The sequence below is a fragment of the Branchiostoma lanceolatum genome, chromosome 10 (genome assembly GCF_035083965.1).
Source record: "Branchiostoma lanceolatum isolate klBraLanc5 chromosome 10, klBraLanc5.hap2, whole genome shotgun sequence".
Lineage (NCBI taxonomy): Eukaryota > Metazoa > Chordata > Leptocardii > Amphioxiformes > Branchiostomatidae > Branchiostoma > Branchiostoma lanceolatum.
The window spans coordinates 3,079,945-3,100,946 of NC_089731.1; the positions used below are offsets into that span (position 1 = coordinate 3,079,945).

Here is a 21,002-nt window from a genome sequence, read left to right on the forward strand (position 1 = left end):
AAATATCATGGTAGAGAAGCCACAAATCTGCATTTTGATTATGAAAAAAAAATTCCTGCATATCTTGCACATTCATAAATTGAATTTTGGACTTTGGTAATCCATTTTTTCGGTTCATGTGTCTATGTAATGGTTCATTATGTATGTGGTTGATCACATTTTGCATGGGGATGGAGATGGGTGAAATATGTTGTATTTGCCCGCAAATGTTGCCTCTCTAGTTGATCATATTTTTTTCTCTCTAGCTTGATCTAAGTGACGATCTGAACGATGCCAACACGATATTCCGTCTTCACCCAGTCATCCAGGTAAGTGAATCAGAAATGACAGGAAATTGATCTGTCAAAATGTCAAAGTTACATTTCTGAGAAGCATGGTGATTAAGGCTGCATGGGCAGGGGATAAGTACAATTGGGCCCTTTACCAACTCAGCCCTGAGTCAACTCAGCCAAATAATACCATGGTCAACTGGCAAACATTTAGGGCGTCTTACTTTAAGATGACCATAGGAGTGCATAAGCCCGCAGCGGTAAGATACAGACCTGGATGTATTGTGAGCTCGAATCCCGGATACTGTCACTCACCCAGCATGCACTGTGACTATTGGAGAGGGTTGCAGTCCTATAAGGATAAAATGTTTAGGCATGGTCCACTGTTCATTATTCTTGTCGAACCTGTAAATACTGTACATTATCTGTCATGACCAGTGGAATATTAGCTCTTCAGCTTGCTAAAATGGTGACTTTCCTCATTCCTTTTGAGGGACAGTTGTCAAGTGCTTGATAGTCATAACAAATGCTGATGATACGTTTACAAATGCCCTGTCTATTGTAGGAATCTGAGGAGATCCCATTTGACAGCTACTGTCGAATCGAACATGTGGTCACGGGGACGTGGGTACATGCTCTACAAGGTAAATCTGTTTGTTTCTTTGCTTTGCATAAGCGGTAAGACCTTAAGACACCATACGGTGCAACACAATAGTTTTGAACGATGCAAACACAATATTCCGTCATCCAGGTAAGTGAATCAGAAATGACAGGATATTGATCTGTCAAAATGTCAAAGATACATTTCTGATATTTGTTGGATTTAGAAACCTATGTGCTGACATGGCATGTGTATTGTTTATTTGTTTGTTAGTTGGCTGTAGAAACCTATGGGTCAACGTGGCATGTGTATTGTTTGTTTATTTGTTTGTTTGTTGGCTGTAGAAACCTATGTGCCGACGTGGCACGGTGCGATCGGTGCGTCGGATGAGGGGATGGCGTGGGACGGCGCGTCGCTGCAGCAGCTCGGCATGGTGGACAGGTGCATGTACGACGACGCCTTCACCATTCAACAGGTGCTTTTGAACTCTGTCTATGTATTTATCTCTTTATCGACTGATTTGGCTGCCCAACTTAGCTATTGTTAAGGGCCTTAAACTAAAGGGTTTTGGCTAGCACACACAGTTAGGACCTCCACTGTTATTGATAAGTGTTGTGGGTTCTTTAATGTGTTGAAGGCATGGTTCTCCTCAAGCATTAGCCTCTGGCCCTCAATGGGAAACTAAAACAGGCTGTTAAAGTCTTGTCAAATGTCGAAGTCAATGTTCCAATCTCATCTTGGTGCTCGCGATCGGTTGCAAGTGCAGACTCCGGATTCCACAAGATAGAGATTTTGAGAACAAAGTGCTAGCATAACAGAACAAGGCTTTTGTCTTTAATTCCATTTCATATCTATCTATCATTTTCATCCAGGTGAACGCTGAACATGAGTTCATACTGAACTATGCTGCTGGAATACTTCCTGTCATCAAACACATCATAGAATATGTAAGTAATTAGTAAATCAATGTCATAATGAAGCTAAGATAATGATTTAATTTCACCTCCCACGTGACTCCTTCAACAACATGCAAACTTTAACAACACTGGCTTATGATGTATCTCTTGTTGAATATCGGTGAAAATCTTCATTATTCTTTGACTTTGTTTCAGGTCTAGAGATTTGGTATGCTTTGCAAGCACATGAAATGCATGGTGTTTTGATGCTTAACAAGAATTTTTTTCTTGAATGTATATTATCATGACAATAATTTTATAAAAGATTGTTGGAATTTTGTTGTCTTGATATCACTCAATCAAGCTATTGTTTGAGCCTGTGCTCCTGCATTTGAACAGCCTTGTTCTCTCCCTCCCTCCCTCTCTCTCCGGCATGTTCCCTGTGTTCAAGGATTTGGCGGTAAGGTGACATGCAAGTCTTCTGGTAGCAGTAGAGGCCAATTTTTGAGCAGCACTTATGATCTAAACAGCTTTACAAGCACATAAACAGCATGGTCTTTGGATAGACAATAGCACAGATATTGTTGATTTTGTTGCTACCCTAAGTTTCTAAAAATTTGAATCCCTTGCAGAGGAAGGACGGAAACCCTGTTACTGAGAGGCAGGCTGCTGACTGTATTGAGGTAGGGAACTTGTGTCAGGAGTGAATGAAGGAATAAAAGAAAGAATGAATGAATGAACAAATGAACAAATTAACTGTTCATTGATAAATCTTTTGGAAAATCAGATACAAAGGAAAGATTCTTCTCTGTGTTGGCAGTACAATCAATGAATGAATGGATGAATGAATGATTGAATGAATGAGTCAATGAATAAAGGAATGAGTGGTTTATTGAAATCATGAAATGTTTACCATACAAGGGCAGCCAATAAGGCACCGATTAGAGTAAAATATATGACGTCATAGATAAAACGAATGATAAGCAAAACAACTGTTTACAGTACATGTACAAGGCTCCATTAATGATCTTGCACTCCTCTAGACACTGAAGGAGCTCTCAAAGTGGCAGATTGTCAAAGGAGAACCCATCAAGGATCGTCAGAAGCTGTTGAGGAATCTCAGGGTACGTTTCTGTAACATTTATGCTTTGTCGCTGTTGTCTCACTCAGTACATAGTGTGATTTTACTGATTTTTTTCACTGCCAATGATAGTGTAGTATTTCCCTCCATGACTGATATCATATTATCATATCAGCTAATAGTAGCTAATTAGCTGGGTAGCATCCTTCAAAGTAACAGCTGGCTCAATCTTTTTGCTTGCTCCACTCTGTCATTTAATAGCAAGGAAAAAGATTGAGCCAGTGGTTACTACGGAGGATGGTACCCAGGGTAATCATTTATAGCTGCAGAGTGTAGTTTTAGCTGCTTTCTTTTCTTACAGTATGATCAGTGCACTTGGTATGATTTTATTTTATATTATATTATCACATAGGTAGATGGCGTCGACCAATCAGAAGCCTTCATTGCCCACAATAAGTGGTCTGTTATCACGCCATAACACACCACTTATTGACGTCATGTCAGAACACAACCGTTGCATTTTGTAGAGGGGGTATCTTTTTGATGAATCTTTTTCTTAACCTTGTTAAGAATATATTTAATGTCTTAAAATTCCCAAACATTTCCGTAGCATACATAGACAATACATGAAAAAAGGAAAACAATTTCATTTCAAGTAAAATTCAGACGGTAGGACTACAAACAATATTTATCACACCCCCACCGTCAAAGTGGAACCGGCCCAGGTCAGACGACATTGGAACCCGCTCGAATTCGACGGAGCTGAGTACCACAGTTTTTCGTCAAAGAACTGTCAGACGCCGACTTATAGTCAGTTTTCGGGTCATGGGAAGCTGGGCAAGACGCCCAGGAACATGCGGAAGGAGTTTAGGGGCGAGAAACTGGCGCAAATTTGCGGAGAGGAGACTCGGGAGCGAGAATAGGTTTGGATTCCAGGCTAACGTATTTCCCCAAGCTAATCTTGGCAGTGAAAAAATGCCCATGAAGCCGCCGAACTCCTCCTCAGTTTCTACCCAGGGGGACTCCAGGAAGGTATGTTCACGTTTCTGAGGGGTTTTACCCGGCGAAAATTAAAAATATTGCCGGCAAATTGATGTCGCCGTGTTCAAAACAAACGTGACACGCACTAAACACGCCCCCCTCCCCATGACCCATGTCACGTAAACCGATGTGTTGGCATCGAAAAAATTACGGTCAAAATCGCCAAAATTCTTACAAGTTTCTACCTACAAGGATCTCAGCAAGATACGTGTACGCTTCTGTGGGATTATTTTCCGGCTTGAGCAAAAATTATCCCGGGAAACTACAAGCAAATCATGAAAGGGGATGTAAACATGCTTGATTGTTCTTACCACAGCCAACTAAGCGTTTAACAATCGGGCGTCAGGAATTGTGAAAATTCAACAGAAATTTACAATTATACCGCCCGATATAAAGTCTACGTGTCCAGAACAATAAGACAAGTTACTGCTTGTTTACATTGGATTATATAAAGATCGTATGTACATTGGATTGATTTTACATGTATAGTACTAAATAAAGAATCTATGTATTATACAGGGATTTGTCTCTCTTAATTATATGGGTCAGTTTGGATAGGCTATGTGAGGGGTTTTACCCGGCGAAAATTAAGAATATATGGGTCAGTTTGGATAGGCTATGTGAGGGGTTTTACCCGGCGAAAATTAAAAATATATGGGTCAGTTTGGATAGGCTATGTGAGGGGTTTTACCCGGCGAAAATTAAAAATATATGGGTCAGTTTGGATAGGCTATGTGATAATAACGTTAATGACCCGCCTGTTCCTCGGTTTATATGGTGTCATAACGCCTGGTCAGGTGCTATAACCACCTCATAAAACCACCTCGTTCGCTTCGCTCACTCGGTGGTTTTATTCAATGGTTATAGCACCTGACCAGGCGTTATGACACCATATAAACCTCGGGGCGGGTCATTAACCCTTAATTAGAATTGCAACAGTGCAATACACGTGGGACACAGGCAGCTTAATTGCTGGAGTTGTGACCCACATATAATATACCCGTTTTTACACTTGGGTGGAGTGAGGAAAGTTGTCTAACGTGCCTTTTTTCCCAAGGGCACAAGATTGGTGGTGTCAGGGGATTTGAACCCGGGACCGCTGGACCGGGACGCCACACGACCCCACGATCATTATGTAACAGATACTGTAATGTTGTCTCTGCTTTACAGATTATTGAGTTGCTGATCAAGCTGCTGGGAATGCCGTATCGGGGATCAGATGACAAGCGGTAGGTTCTGCTTCCGAATAGTAACATTGTGTGGCAGTGGCAGCTAATTGATAGATCAATAGTGATACCAATAATCAATGTCCTTCATCTTGTACAGTATGTACAAATTTGCTTTTATTTCTAAGCCCCTCAGACTGTTCATTGCAAGTTAATATTTAGATTTAACATTATAATGTAACAAAATCTGACAATCAACAAATAAGATTACTGTTGCCTTATGTGCCATATTCATATTGTGGATGGCTGCTGCTGGCAATTTTAACATAACGAATGCTTGACACTGTCGGTTCTACTGTTCTTTAAGTCTATTGTTACTGTATCTTTTTACAGGCACCTGATTGGCATATTTGTGGAAGCCTACAACGCCCTGTTCACGTATCTGATAGGGGACAGCAGGAAGAACGAGCTCTACATGGCCAGGCACACCAGCTTCATTCACAGCCAGATTAAAGATGAGGTGAGTTTCAAAAGTTAGATTTAGTGACAACACTGTCTCTGGACCAGTGTGTTGTAACTCACCTGACATGCACACAAGTGGAAAAGATATGCAGTCCTTCATGTGGGATGTTAAGCCTTGCCCTGTTAATTACCCATGAAATGGAGTCATTGTTTTGGGTGTGTCTGCATGTGTGTGTCTGTGTGTGTGTGTGTGTGAAAAGATAATATATGCAAAATTTAAGGGTTAATGACCCGCTCCGAGGTGAATATGGTGTCATAAGGCCTGGTCATTTGCTGTAACCACGGAATAAAATTTTTATTTGCAAGTTCATGCCCGAGGGCTAATTGCAACATGAAACAATACATAGCAAGGGTATACTGTGCAGATAGTGCGAGTTAACAATGTTGACAAGTAGAACACATGGCTATTCTAAAAACTACTACGGAATACAATCTACGCTTTTTGGGTTTGACTTCTTTTTTGGAAGCAGTGGAAGACGAAGTGTCCCACTTTTTTTGTAATGAGTGGGTTTTGGGAGGTTAACAAGGTTCTAGTTTTATTTTCGTCAGTAAACGTTTGGAAATTGTGGTAAGTTTTGGAGGCTTCTTTAAAAAGCTCTTTCCTTTCCTGATCATTGAAGGGGCATGTTGAAGATGTGTCAGACTCTTTACTCAGCTTTACCTTTCTTCCAGGGCGAGGTTGGTCTGGCAGCGACCAAGATGCTGATGGAGCTGGTGCACGACAACAGGAAGATCGTGGACAGGATCAACAAGGCCCAGATCGACACCTTCATCAACCTGCTCATGAGGAACAAGGTCAGGACTGCATGATGCAGAAATAGTGTTGTTTGCCTTTGGTCATTTGCAGCACCTGTGCAATGGGTCAGGGGGAGCACTTTGGCAGATTCTGAACGTAATGCATATACGGTAATAACCTGCTGTTTAAACCTATTATAACTGCCAAATCGCTTTTGTTCTCTTTGGTCAACGTTGCATCGGAGTAACAGCCGTTGCATAAGATATGTATTTGGACGTAACTAAATGAACTTTTATACGAGATATTAACCTTAAATACAGGGACACGACCTTAAACGCTAATACGTTCTGGCGACGTGCTCTCAGTGGGTAGAGTGTTTGAGGTTAAAGAGACCAAAGCCTGGGCGGGTCAATGCCATTATGGTACATACTGCTTTCTCTGCTTAACACTCAGCACTTATGGGAAGGAGTATGAGAGATGAATACACACCAGTACAGCCCCTATGCACTGAGAGGTGTGGGATTAGGATTTTAACTTAAACTTTGTTTCCATAACTGGTAAACTGCCCTCAAGTTCCAGTTGTGTATGTTAAGTACAAGCTGCGTTAGAGCCAGGTATCATAATAGCCTGGAATCCATCCTATTTAGCTTCCGGCCGCTACCCAAGCTCCACTGCCTGGCGGAGCTTGGGTAGCGGCCAGAAGCTAAATAGGATGGATTCCAGGCTAGTATCATAATGATTATGATTTGATCATAGAAAAAATGTTTGTATGCAAGACTGTTATTCATCATCAGCATGTGTTGATAATCAAGCTTTAGTTGTTTGTTCTTGTTCCATGTCAGGACTACCGGTACCTGGAGATGCTGGGAGTTCTCTGTGTCTGTGACGATGTGGCCATTCCTGAAAACCAAGGTATCAAATTCATGCTTTTACTCTTATTTCTTCTGATAGTGACTGTATATACATACTTAATTACACTATTATATATCATAGTCTTTACTTGACATTTTTCTTGACTTGACTTCTGAAATGACTTTATATAATGTTAAGGGGTTAAACGTTGTGCTAAATAGTTCTCTCAAAGTACACGCTTTATATTCCAGAGTACATCACAAAAGTATGGCTGTGTGACCAAGATGCAAAGGTAAGTATTTCTTTCATGACCATTGTCTAGCAGAGATTTTCCTTAAAAACATACATGTCAGTACTTTGAGATCAACTTTATGCTGCACCCTTTGATTTTGCATTAAATATCCTGTTTATTGTGATCACCTGTCCACATAGACCAGACTTTATTGCTCTCTGCGCAGTCTTCCTGGGTGGGTTTGACTGTACAATAAAGGTTATCATTATTATTAACTGCCATTCTCATTATTTCGACTGACTTTACCTTAATTTCTTGTATCATTACAGGCCTGTGTGTACCATACTGAACTTGGGCCAGGTATTGGGAAGGAAGCAGACCTGGTGTACGTTTCCACCACCAATCGTCGGAGGTGGACACCTCTCCATGAGTTTGTCAAGGTGATTTATCAGAGAAAATATCAACTGATCTGCCATCTTGCAAAAGATGATACTACAATATGATTATGAGAAATCATTTTATGCCATGTAGACGCAAACTTATAGTTACTTTTAGAATCTACAAAATATATCCAGCGTTTTCATGATGTACAGTCTCATAGCTTGATAGGACCCTCTTAATTTAGATTATTCTAAGCTTTAAATTGCAGACTTGGATAACCCATGAGAGCAATGGAAGGTATTCATTTTACATACACATACACATGGTGTGTTGCACTCTGAGATTATTGTGTTTATTTATGTCTTTTAAACTTTATTTCAGACTGCGGATGAACAGAGCATACTGTTCCTCAACTATCAACTGGACCTGTTTGAAAAGCTTTGCTTTGTGAGTAGATGATCTCAGTCTTATACATGATATAATTATGATTCTGTTATGTTTCAATTTAAGTCAGTTTTCAACAACTAATTGTTTTTTTGTTTTTCTCATGCCAGGGAGGGAATGAGTTTGCCATATCAGTCATTACAAAGGTTAGTTAGCTTCAGTCTGTTTTTATTCAGCAGTTTATTTTTTATTTTTTGGGAATGTGGGTTAGTTTACACAGCATTGTTTCTATTTTTCATTCAACTGTTTTCCTCACCCTAACACTAGAATTGTGGCTTATATAAGATGCTATTTTATAATGATTAATTCTTAATTTCTAAATAGTAGTATTTCTTGTACACAAAATTACTCTAAAGTAAATATCAATAATTCTCTCAGTAGTATTGATAGAAGCATAATGTGATTTGAATTGCGCCCTGGGCATTACCAAAAGTTCATGATATAACATAAAAAAGTGATGTGTCATAATGTTACTTTGCTCATCTATCCCATTTTTTTTGTATCTGACAGGAGCTGAAGTATCTAACGTGGGAGGAGGCATTCCTGTGTCTGTCTGACGATCGGCTTCCTGACCAACTACGGGCGGTGTACTGTCGCCTCATCAATGGTACAAAAGTCAATGTTTTTCTTTAAGTATGTATTAGATCTACCATAAGATCTACCATAGGACCATATCAACTGAATTCACATTAGTTCTTTGTTAAAAAAGATAGTGATAAACTGGAAAATCAACATAAATACAAAGCCTGTAGAGTATCAAGCATACACATATGCATAGTTTGAGAGAATCAAGAAAATGTATGGCCTGTTATGCTGAGTCCTTCAAGGTCAAACCTATTGTGTCTGCCAGTACCATCATCTATTGTTCCCTGAAAATAGATTGCTCAAGCTGTTATTTTCATGTGTTCATAGGAGTCAACACCTGCGACCGATAAATTATTCATGTGAAGTAATCTTCTTGAAACATCATTTTATGAAGGACATATTCAGTAGGCTTTTTACTCTTTGCTATGGTGTTTAAGGGATGTATCGTATACTTTAAAAACAACTTTTGAATCACTTTGTAAGGTATTGTATCTTACCTACATTCATCAACTGTCTAGATGCAAACTGTGCTTTGGAAGACCTGCCCAGTGCAATGGAGGATAGGGAGGGAGGGAGGGGAAGGGCTGTGAGCACCTGTGAGATCGTCATGACCAGATGATGATGTATCTTATTGTATTTTCCCAGGTTTGTTTGTGGATGTGACGAGCAACTGTTTCCCGCTCCCCCTGGACTACATCAACCTGTCCTTCATCTGGGACGACCTGAAGGATGGAGGCACTGTTGGGGATGAGGTACAACAGGTAGATTTTTTTACTCTTTTCTTTGTTGTCCTTTAATTGCTTTTCGAAGATGACACCACCAAAAAGATCCAAAAATACAACGAGCAGATTAATTTTGTAACAAGACCATGATAGCATGTCAAGGACAAAAGATACAAAATCTGGAAGTTCTGTTGCAGTCCTAAGGTCACACACTGGGTGGCCCAAAATGTACTTTGATCTTCGTCTTCTCAACACCTACCCACATACCAAAATATCATAATTGTAATCTCTCCAGAGGTTATTGATAAGTTATGCTGACCACAAATATCTGGAAACACAGGCAGACAGACAAACACACAGGCACCCCCCCCCCCCCACACACACACACACATACACAGACCCAAAACAATGCCTCCATTTTTCATGGTAATTACACACTCTCTCTGCCTGTGGCTTCTGTTTCCATCTTGTGTTTCTCCTGACTTTCCAGGTTTATATTCCTCCCCAGCCGAACACGCCCAAACAGGCGAGTCTGAAGAGGGTCCTGCCGACGCTGCAGAAGTGGATCTCAAAGTTCCTGCACCAGAACAAGGACATGACAGCCTCCCTCATCGGACACAACATGCTCATTGAACAGGTACTGGTACAAACCTATTGTTTAACTTAACAGTAGGAGTAACTTTATGTATGTAACATTTAGATAACAAGGAAAACGAGGTTTGAAATGGTTGTATCTCAAAGATCTATATTCCTGCACCAAAACAAGGACATGACAGCCTCCCTCATCGAACACAACATGCTCATTGAACAGGTATTAAGTGCAGACTTATTCAGTATATCTGTATATATATAGCCAGTATAAACACCTTATAGCAAGCTTTGCAGGCACGCTGTACGGAAGCAACTGGTGGTATTACACTGAAAGATCTGTCACACCTAACTTTTGCACATCTAGCTGCAAGTATTCTTTAAAGCTATCCAGCGATATGCCCCTGCTGTACTTGAGTCTCACAGTTGAGCTCCTGGTTTCAATTAGCTGGTAATTGGGAGACCTGTTTCAATCTTAGTTGGGGTTGCACCCGTCTTTTGGAAGGGATATGACATGAGGGTCCCTTGTTCAAAGGATTAAGAATTCTGTCTATGGTGACCACAGATTTTACTGGTCCTCTGAGTGGTCTTCTTTGGCTTTGTGTTTGACTGTGCTATCTTGATATTCCTAGCTTGAGTATTGGTGTACTCTCTTGCTGTAGGTTCTACACTTGGTGTACTCCTTGGTGCAACATGGCTACTACAGCACCGAGGCAGATGTAACCATGCTCACAGGACCAATGTTTTCTCTGCTGGATGGAAGGAACGACAAACCATGCCCTCCTAACTCTATGAACGGTGAGTGATGTTATATTCTTTTATGCCAGATGTTCATATGCAACTAAACTCGAGAAACTTTACTTCCTTTTTATAGATTTGAAATAGGTAGACCATGACAAAACCAGCTTTTCTAAACCAAGAACATGTTTTTCAACACCAGGGAGAGGGGGGTTAGCATTGTTGTTGATGTGTCAGTCAGCACCACGGACAGAGACACCAGTCTCGTTGGTGTGTCATTCAGCACCAGGGACAGGGGCACCAGTCTTGTCGGTGTGTCATACAGGGACAGGGGCACCAGTCTTGTTGGTGTGTCATTCAGCACCAGGGACAGGGGCACCAGTCTTGTTGGTGTGCCATTCAGCACCAGGGACAGGGGCACCAGTCTTGTCGGTGTGTCATACAGGGACAGGGGCACCAGTCTTGTTGGTGTGTCATTCAGCACCAGGGACAGGGGCACCAGTCTTGTTGGGGTGTCATTCAGCACCAGGGACAGGGGCACCAGTCTTGTCGGTGTGTCATACAGGGACAGGGGCACCAGTCTTGTTGGTGTGTCATTCAGCACCAGGGACAGGGGCACCAGTCTTGTTGGTGTGCCATTCAGCACCAGGGACAGGGGCACCAGTCTTGTCGGTGTGTCATACAGGGACAGGGGCACCAGTCTTGTTGGTGTGTCATTCAGCACCAGGGACAGGGGCACCAGTCTTGTTGGGGTGTCATTCAGCACCAGGGACAGGGGCACCCGTCTTGTTGGGGTGTCATTCAGCACCAGGGACAGGGGCACCCGTCTTGTTGGGGTGTCATTCAGCACCAGGGACAGGGGCACCCGTCTAGCAGTCTTGTTGGTGTGTCATTCAGCACTACGGACAGAGACACCAGTCTTGTTGGTGTGTCATTCAGCACCAGGGACAGGGGCACCCGTCTAGCAGTCTTGTTGGTGTGTCGTTCAACATCTTGTTTGATTCAGCACCAAGTTGACTAGTTTAGGTGTGACATGAGTACATAACCTACATGTAATAGCAGCAGGACTTAACTATGATAAATTCAAACCACGGCAGCAATAGGATGGACATATTTGCACAGGGAAAATCTTGGTCAACATGTGTCTTATCATTGCTTCCCTCCAGCTGAACAGTACAAGAAGCAGTTGCAGAGCTACCAGGAGACCATACGGTACAGGCCCTCCAAGAAGACCAAGGCCATAGTTGATGCCAAACTTCAGTAAGGAATTTTCAAATTTAACCTTTACACTTTGCCATTTAAGGCCACACTAATGTACTTCATTTGTTCTTGAAATTTTCATAGTAATTTTGAAATAAAAGGGAATATCATAAAAACAATGAACTTAGACAAAATCGTGAAAAGTCAAATTGGTGTGGCTAAGTAAGCTAAAAATTTGTTGCAAATGACACAATCTAAAAGAAACAAAATAAACAATGCTTAATTTCATTGATTTGATTTATGAGTATGACTTGAATGTAGCTACATGTATGGCAATTGGCTAATAGTTCCAGAACCTTGACAAACCTTGACAAACATGTAAATAAGTTCTGTATTTGGTTTCTAATTCCTCGTACAATACGTTATCTTTTTCTTGTTTCTAGATTTTGAATGGTACTAGTTGTTTGAATTTAAGTTAGATTTGTTAAATGTAATACGCCTAATGTACGCAATTCAGCATCCTCTTCTGAGGACGCTGCCATGTACTTCAGCGATGTATGAATGATCGAATCAATAAACTTACTATATAAATGGAACGTTATTCTTTAAATTTCTTTTTTTTCTGAAAAGGGCCTTGAAGGTGTTGAAGCTTCTACTGAACCATCGTTTCAACACAATCTTAAAGGTATTGCCTGATTTTATAGTTTTTATTTTGACATCTTGTAAAAATCAACTAGTGCTTATTGATTGATAGTGATTGTACATGTTGTGATGATAATCATTCAGTGCATATAAAACATGATCGTATCTATCTTTTATTACAGCGCTTTGTTCTGGAGTTCAGAACTACACTTGAGAACTCACAGGCTGCAAAGGTAAAATCATTCATCATGAATTTTTGAAGCCTGAAGTAAACCTGGTGTGTGTGTGTATCTCTGTGTATGCGTGTGTGTGTGTGTGTGTACATGTGTATATGTGTGTCTGTGTGTGTGTGTGTGTGTGTGTGTGTGCATGTTTGTGTAACTATGTGTATGTGAGATAGTACTATGAAAAAACCTTACATTGCTCTCGGGTTTTGATTTCTAGATTTTGTTTCCGAACCACTCTTTACATAGTCATGTCATTAATTCTACATATACCGGTTCTGGATGTTGAGTTTTGGTAATGACAGTTTTCATAATATGAACTTCTTCCCCATTGCAGCTATTTACATCCAACGAGTTGGAGCCGATGCTGTTCGAGAATTATGATCCAGATGAAGATGACAAGTAAGTCTATTGTCCAGCCAGTGGCATTTCAGACAGACCTATTGACTTTGTATGATTGCTGTGATAGGTTGCAGTTTGATAGGTTGTTAACTAGCTTTGTTAAAAATCCCATGTAAAATCTTCACACATCTAAAGCTGCATTGACTTGCATTAATGGTGCTAAGAAATGTATACAATTTGAGACCATATGGCTCGCCATTGCCTTCATGATAACAAGTGTCTGTCATTCATTCATTTTGTCCTTTAATTCTAAAATCAGACAGTATCAAATTCAATTTGAGTACTTACTAAAATTGTTATCAAAATCTAAAACTTTCCTGGTTCCAGTGCTCAGGAGGCTGTAGAGAAGAAACTGAGGGACATCGCTTTCTCCTGCACGCACTTTGACCTGGAGATGCTGAAGGAGATCATCATGGTATGTGGGCCGCAGACATGATCTGTTTGTTTGTTAACTGCCTCATCTAGTAACCCAGCAGTAAAGATTCATATTTTCCAAGAACCATAGTAGAATGGAACTCGTTGTCATCAAGTACTGTAGGAGCATCCTCACTAGATAGCGTTAGGCTAGGTGTGACAGGCCGTTTAGTGTAATATAACCAGCTGCTGCCACGCTGCGTGCCTGCAAAGCTGGTGTGTTATGCCAAAGGACGGTTATACTGGCTAGTATATAGATACAGATACAGATACACCAGGTTTGTACTGGATAGTACAAGCTGTATGTCTGGAAAGATTTACTCGATCCACTCATGCTGGGAAGGACCCCTTCTTTTTTGATAAGTTCCTTACGTGCTAGAGGTGTGGCTCTTCTCAAACATGGGACCTCCATTCTACTTTGTATCCAAGAGATGTCCCTTACTTGAGCTAGGTACTCATTATCACCTGAGTGAAGTGAGGAAATTCATGTGAAGTGCCTTTCCCAAGGGCACAACATCAACAGGGCATTTGTCAGGTGATTCAAACCCAGGACTTCTGGGCTCTTCTGGGCCAAACACCCTGCCATTATGCAATGCCATGTTGAGTACTAAATTAAGCATTGTGTGCTCAAACGAGTTGTGGCTTTTGCTTGAAAGTTGATATCTTTTTTTGCCAAAACTGAATTTTCTTGATGTCGTTGTTCTAGGATGTGTCGAATTACAAGTACGACCAAATGGTGGTGGAATCTATGGATGTGTTGAACATCTACTACTCCACCTTCATGGACCTGTTCAGACGATCAGACCAATCTAAGGTAAACATATTTCACTTTCTAAAGAAGTGAAAAATGATAGCACCAGCAAATGCACACTTCTTCTCATCCCAGAAGACTGTGTGTGTGCCTCTGGAGTTCTCTTATGGCATTGGATGTGGCTTGTGCAAATGCACACTATCATTACTGTAAATGCTCATAGGAATTTGATTACACAGTAGGGAGTGTTTGCAGTGGTTGGTGGTTGAAACAAGGGGGTACAGGCAGGTAGGCAGAAGAAGCATTTCCATTGTTGTAAGTTTGTGGTAAAGAGGTAATCGTGAAAACCGCAAACGTTAGATCATTACAAAAATTTACAGTATCACAAACTAATAAATATTGGAGAGCCATCTGTCAGCAAATGCACACTTGCAGTTCTTTCAGCATCTTTTTCAAAGGTATTGATCAAATTTTTTAATTCATTTATCAATGTTTAGGGTAGTCCTTCAGTTAACTAAGTAACTGATTTCCAAGGAAGCCCTTACAATACAATAACAAATCATGATTTAAAAAAAAGATAACTAAATAAATAATGCATTATTTTACAATGATATAACATAATCAGAAACCATCAAACATAGGAGAAATAAATCATACAAACAACGCAGGATAGCTCAAAACAATAACCACTCAAAATCACAAAGGTCATTTCGAATTCCATTTGAGTGACATGCCGTGTTCTTTCTCAGGTGCTGATGACAGAGAAGTCGTGCGAGGTGCACAGGGAGGTGCTGAAGGACCTCCCCGTGTTCCGGAAGCTGGTCCCTGCCAAACTCAGCAACGACAACCTCAACACCATGTGTGGCATTCTGGACAAGTTCATCGGGTGAGCTTCGATTTGATGTTGCAGTACCAAATGTAGGCAGCTGTTTTGCTATGCATTCTGTAATGTTTCATGGGAGGATCACGACACCAGTGATAGCTGCCTTTGTCCCACGTTTATTGTATTTGTCGCAATCCCAATAAGATGAAAGAAAATCAAATCTAAAGCTGAATTTAAAAAACAATAGTTTCTTAAGCAACTGGATAGATTTTGGATTGTTCGTTACGACCCTTGTAGTGCCTCAAAGTGGCACATACATGTAGGTCAGCAAGTTATCTTGTCGTTTCTGTACCAGGGTATATTTATACAGAAAGGGGGGTTGCCCCTCCCCTTTAATGTGTTCGAGGCACCTCAAACAAGAGACCCCCGTTTTATGCCCCTTCCAAAGATGGGTGCAGCCCCAAGCAAGATGCCCTTCCCAGGATTACAATGGGGTACTTTGCATAACAGTTACTTTGTTTCTAGTGGACTGACAAACAATACTTTTCTTGATTCATGCATATCTTTAGATAATGAACTGTTTTCTCCCTGTTCCAGGTTCTGCTGTTTGCCTGGAGACCCAGGAGAACCACATCCAGTGAACCAGGCCATCCTGTACAACTTCTGTGAGTTGCCAACCATTGCTGTTGCTTTGCTATCATACTTTCAAAGATATTCCTCCTAATCTGCAGGGTAATAGACAGTTCTGTATCTGTAATCTGTATCTATTTAGCCGGCATAACTGCCCTTCAGCGTAACACACCAGTGTCGTGGGCACACGGCGCGGCAACAGCTTTTTATGTTACACCGAACGACAGTTACTCAAGCAACTGTATGGAAATGGTGAATCGTTTCAGGTAGCATCCACTACCTTTTGTCACTGACTGGCAACTGTCACTGATGAAAGGTAGTGGATGATACTTGAAATGTGTGACCGTTTCCAAAATCTATACAGTAGCTTGAGTAACTGTTACTGTGCAAGTGTTATTAGTAACTTATTACCTAGATGTGTCACCTTCATCGACATAAACACACAGTAAACTAGCCCCCTGCTTACCTTTTTTTCCCAGATGTCCTTGAAAGTGTCCTTGAGGTCCTGTTCCAGAAGGTAGACATGCATCTTCAGGAGCAGTACTCGCGACAGCAGCTCATCTTCAAGAAGTGCTTTAAGTTACTCAGGGTGCTGGCAAGGTATCTTTGGATAGCAAGTCCTCTTTCTTTAGCTTCAAATTTGAAAGAGGTTCTGTTTGTTGGTCAAGAGCTTTATTTTACAATGTGACTTTCTCTGACGTACGGTTCCTTATCTTACCAACTGTAACTAAAACTTAGGAATATGCTGCAATGTTGTCTGGTATGCCACATCAGCCTGGTGCTCCACTATGTACTGTTTTTGTTGCAATTTCAATGAAGTCAAAAGACATACTGCCAAACCTGCAAGACCTAAAAAGAAAGAAGGTTTAATTGGCATTGCAACAGTGCAATACACGGGGGACACAGGCAGCTATTGCTGATGTTGTGACCCCCACACATAATCTACCCGCTTTTTACACTTGGGTGGAGTGGGGAAAGTCGTGTAAAGTGCCTTTTTCCCAAAGGTACAAGATCGGTGGCGTCAGGGGATTCAAACCCGGCACCCCTGGGTTCTGAGTCGAAAATCCTGCCGTTAGGCCTCCTCAAAAAAATATAACTTCATTTTATGGCAACTCTTCATTGTCGGTTTGTAGCATTTCCAAGCTGATTATATTCATTTGCTCTTCTGTACAGAGGGAATGAGATTGTGCAGCTGCGTCTGTTTGAAAGACTGGACGACCTGCTAAAAGTGAAGGGAGCTGAAGTGGAGATGGCAAAGGCCATTACTGAGGTAAAATTTCAGTTTATTTTACTAGGATTGTACATGTATATCTCAGGTGTGTGCTTTCATTAGAAGAATGCTGCCTCTGAAAGATAGTCACACCATGGCTAAAAACTGCAGATGCACATGCAGTAGCAGTCAAGTCAGCACCAGGGACAAAACTGTAGGGTACATCAATTGTCTTTTGGATTGAAGAAAACTTCTATCAAATGTTTTTCTCCTACTGAAAGATCTCCAGAGAAAGAAATCGACATACTTGAATGGAAAACACAGTAAAGCACAATAACAGCCAAGTCAGCACAAAGGACAAACACTGTAGGTCACAATGATAGCCAAGTCAGCACCAAGGACAAACACTGTATGGCACAACAATAGCCAAGTCAGCACCAAGGACAAACACTGTATGGCACAACAATAGCCAAGTCAGCACCAAGGACAAACACTGTAGGGCACAACAATAGCCAAGTCAGCACCAAGGACAAACACTGTAGGGCACAACAATAGCCAAGTCAGCACCAAGGACACACACTGTAGGGCACAATAATAGCCAAGTCAGCACCAAGCACAAACACTGTAGGGCACAATAATAGCCAAGTCAGCACCAAGGGCAAACACTGTAGGGCACAGTAATAGCCAAGTCAGCACCAAGCACAAACACTGTAGAGCACAATCAATGTTGAAAGTAATATTTTTGCAAAGTTTCGTCTGACAGAAATACCATATTCTCCAGCCCAAAGATTTTTATGGGATTCAACCTGATGGTGCAGCAGCACCATATGGATCAGCCAGCACCAGGGGCAAAAACTGTAGTGCATAAATGATGCCCAAACAATTTTTATTTCCTACAAAACCTACTGAAACACTATTGACATATTTTCTCCTACCCAAAGATTTTTACAGGATTCAAGCTGACGTGCCTGAAGGTGCAGCAGCACCATGTGGAGCAGGTGTGGTTACTGGTGGAGGAACACGGGGAGCTCTGCTGCGAGTTCCTCGATCTTCTCAATGCCATCGTCAAGGTGAGTTCCCAGTACATCTGTCATACCTAGAGCTTGGTTAGTGTGGGTAAGATTAGAGTTGTGCCGGTATTTCTTATGCCTATGGGAACTGGTGGAGGAACACGGGGAGCTCTGCTGCGAGTTCCTTGATCTCCTCAATGCCATCGTCAAGGTGAGTTCCCAGTACATAACTGTGTTATACTTACAAGGCTGAAAATTGCACCTGCAATCTATGCAGGATTTCTGGTGCAAGTAAATGGAGCTGTGCAAATTCTTTGTGGTTCCTCAAGTTGTGATTTCTTAGTTGCTCCAGTGTATGACCAAAGATTGGTTATAAATGAATACTTATTGTATTCTCTATTATTTCGTACAAGGTTGAGGAACTTGACCTCCCCCTGAAGAGAAACCAGAGTTTTGTGATGAAGTTCTTCATGCAGTACCGATCTGAAGTGGCAGGGGTCATCGATAGGAGTCCTGAAGAGAGGTGTGTAAGATGTATATACATATTCCCTATCTCAGCTTATTCGATGATATTGGATATAGATAGAAAATAAATTATACACTGTATGTTTGTATGTGTCAGTGGGTGTATGGTTTGAGTGGTTGTAACATGCATGCTTACGGAGACTCGTTTCAAACAAAAGTTATTGCAGGTTTTCTTGTATCTAATGAAATAATAACTGTGAATTCACAGGTAAATTTGGAAACTTTTTGGTCTTCTAAGAAAAGTCTTGAAAAGTTTAATTTTCCTATCACTGAAAACAGAATAAGGCTGAATGAATAAGAATCCATGCTTTGTTTCAGGATGACAGTTTTCACGGCAACCCAGAACATCGGAGATTTGCGCTACATGATGGGAATGGTGAACGTTCTGGCCACATGTGCAGAGGTGGGTGACTTGATTATCAAACAAAAGTTACAAATTTCACAGATTCTGTATGAACACAAAAACTACAATCCACTTTGAAAGCTACTGCAACAAGTTTGCTTCAAGTAAGACTGGCCACTTTCAAGTGAAAAAGATACTGGGAATTTTTAAAATACCTGTTATAACTCTTAGATAAAGTATCACAGAGGCTGTAACTACTAGTATTTTAAATAGTTTTGACAGACGATACTATGATGATGATTAGGTTGAATAGTACTTGTTCAATAAATGCGAAAAGTTGAAGTACAATGTTCATGTTAGAGATGAGTAGACTTCCATCTTGTAAGTGTCCTTGAAAGTCCAAGTGATCAGTGTTCCCTATTGCATTTAATTCCATCTTAAAATCAGACTCTATTTTGCAACTCACATCTTTCCTCGCCGTCTTCTCCAGGGAGAAAACAGGTTCATCGAGTCCATCTGTCAGACCATCTTCTCGGTGGACGAACTCTTCCAGATCCTGACCAACGACAAGATTGACAACAACCTGAAGCGACCGTTCCTCCGCTTCCTGTTGTGGGTTTACCTCAACACGGCGGGGAGTGTGCTGGACAGTGGGGTGGGAGAGTTGGCACACGATCCGTAAGTTTCTCTTGTTTCATTTTAATTTTTATTCATATTACTACATGAAGTACATATCGCCTCCTGGCATTTTTTTTTAAGATCCTTGGGGAGAGAACCCTGACATAAAAAATAACAACAACATAACATCATAATGATAATGGATTAATGACTTAATTATGTACTATGATGTAATCATGTATTTATTTATCTAATTATTTATTCAACTATTTATTTTGATGTATTTTCCATGATTGTATTGATATCTGTTACGTTAAGTTTACGTTAAGTTTATTTTTGAACCGTGACTCCTGCCCCTCCGTTTCACTTTGACCTTGTCGAAAAGCGGCCCTATCATGGCCGAACAAGCACTCGAAGTAAAATAAAGGCTTTGACTTGACTTGACTTGACTTGATCATAATGATAAAGAAGCCAACTAAGATAAATACAATCATAGATGAACGAAAAAATCTCATCTAACCCTTAGTCAAACTATTTTATTGTTTGTCACCACAGAATATCTTCCAACCTAATTAAACTATTTGCCTTGCCAAAGATTTTGAGCTTTGTTGACAACACTTGGCTTATAACTTACTGGACAGCTGACCCATACCTCCAGAATCTAGCAAAGACCTGGCACATCTTTTAGATATCATTGAGTGACACCAAAGCATTATCATTTTAATTACATCATCCAGGCGCCTTTGGGAGTATCTGAAGGGTCTGTGCCTGGTGCTGAAGCTGTCAACCGACTATGTAAAGGAAAATCCTGCCAAGGCACAGTACCAACTCAAGAAACCGCCCTCGAAATGGTAACTGGCTTTGATTGTTTCTAGTTTACACCACTCTGATGATGGAGGTTTTATCCTTTATTCTCAGGGTATATGCATTGGGTACATGTATAGAATAGTTTAAGATACTGGAGAAGAAAGTTAATGAGGCACAATCGGGTTGGGATGTAATGTTATGCAAGAACAAATTTTGGATGATGTTTTCAAATGAATCACTGGCTTGCAGTCAAGTTTAGATCCATTATCTTCTTCTGCATGAGACAGCGGAAAGAAATATCATCATCTATCGAGGCATGTATATCCAGTGCTAGCTAATACTGTAGTAACTTTTTCTTTTCATTGTCTTTGATGAGCAAAGTTTCCCTTCCCTGTTGCTGGTGTTCATCTGCTTGTACATTGTATATGGTAAAGGACCACAGTACAGGAAATATCCAGCCTTTTCATTGATGTCATAAATGACTATAATTCGATAGGCAGTCGAAGTGGGCAACCTCAAGCCAACCGTACACACTCATGCCGTATCTTC

The 21,002-nt window shown here is 40.9% G+C and overlaps 2 protein-coding genes and 1 long non-coding RNA gene across 3 annotated transcripts in view; all 3 read left to right on the forward strand.

Moving 5' to 3' along the window:
* The window catches only part of LOC136443849 (inositol 1,4,5-trisphosphate-gated calcium channel ITPR1-like), a 30,146-nt gene extending 22,660 nt beyond the window's left edge, over positions 1-7,486 (forward strand). The window contains exons 14-24 of the mRNA XM_066441216.1: positions 246-308; positions 835-913; positions 1,215-1,345; positions 1,743-1,817; positions 2,399-2,449; positions 2,810-2,890; positions 5,059-5,117; positions 5,448-5,574; positions 6,249-6,371; positions 7,155-7,224; positions 7,416-7,486. Coding sequence (XP_066297313.1) covers positions 246-308; positions 835-913; positions 1,215-1,345; positions 1,743-1,817; positions 2,399-2,449; positions 2,810-2,890; positions 5,059-5,117; positions 5,448-5,574; positions 6,249-6,371; positions 7,155-7,224; positions 7,416-7,486 — 930 coding nt within the window. The remainder of the gene's footprint in view (positions 1-245; positions 309-834; positions 914-1,214; positions 1,346-1,742; positions 1,818-2,398; positions 2,450-2,809; positions 2,891-5,058; positions 5,118-5,447; positions 5,575-6,248; positions 6,372-7,154; positions 7,225-7,415) is intronic.
* A 237-nt stretch (positions 7,487-7,723) lies between these two features.
* LOC136443125 (uncharacterized) lies at positions 7,724-8,829 on the forward strand. The gene is made up of 4 exons (XR_010757081.1): positions 7,724-7,836; positions 8,159-8,224; positions 8,332-8,367; positions 8,732-8,829. It is a non-coding gene; the product is annotated as an uncharacterized lncRNA (long non-coding RNA).
* Positions 8,830-9,359: 530 nt separating this feature from the next.
* Positions 9,360-18,897, forward strand: LOC136443850 (uncharacterized). Its single transcript, XM_066441217.1, has 17 exons — positions 9,360-9,402; positions 9,452-9,567; positions 10,019-10,165; positions 10,779-10,914; positions 12,021-12,114; positions 12,685-12,739; positions 12,879-12,929; positions 13,258-13,322; positions 13,650-13,737; positions 14,443-14,550; positions 15,237-15,373; positions 15,908-15,975; positions 16,420-16,540; positions 17,114-17,210; positions 18,092-18,220; positions 18,574-18,683; positions 18,894-18,897. Exons 1-17 carry the CDS (start codon positions 9,360-9,362, stop codon positions 18,895-18,897), a joined length of 1,569 nt encoding a protein of 522 aa, XP_066297314.1.
* Positions 18,898-21,002: the final 2,105 nt, after the last annotated feature.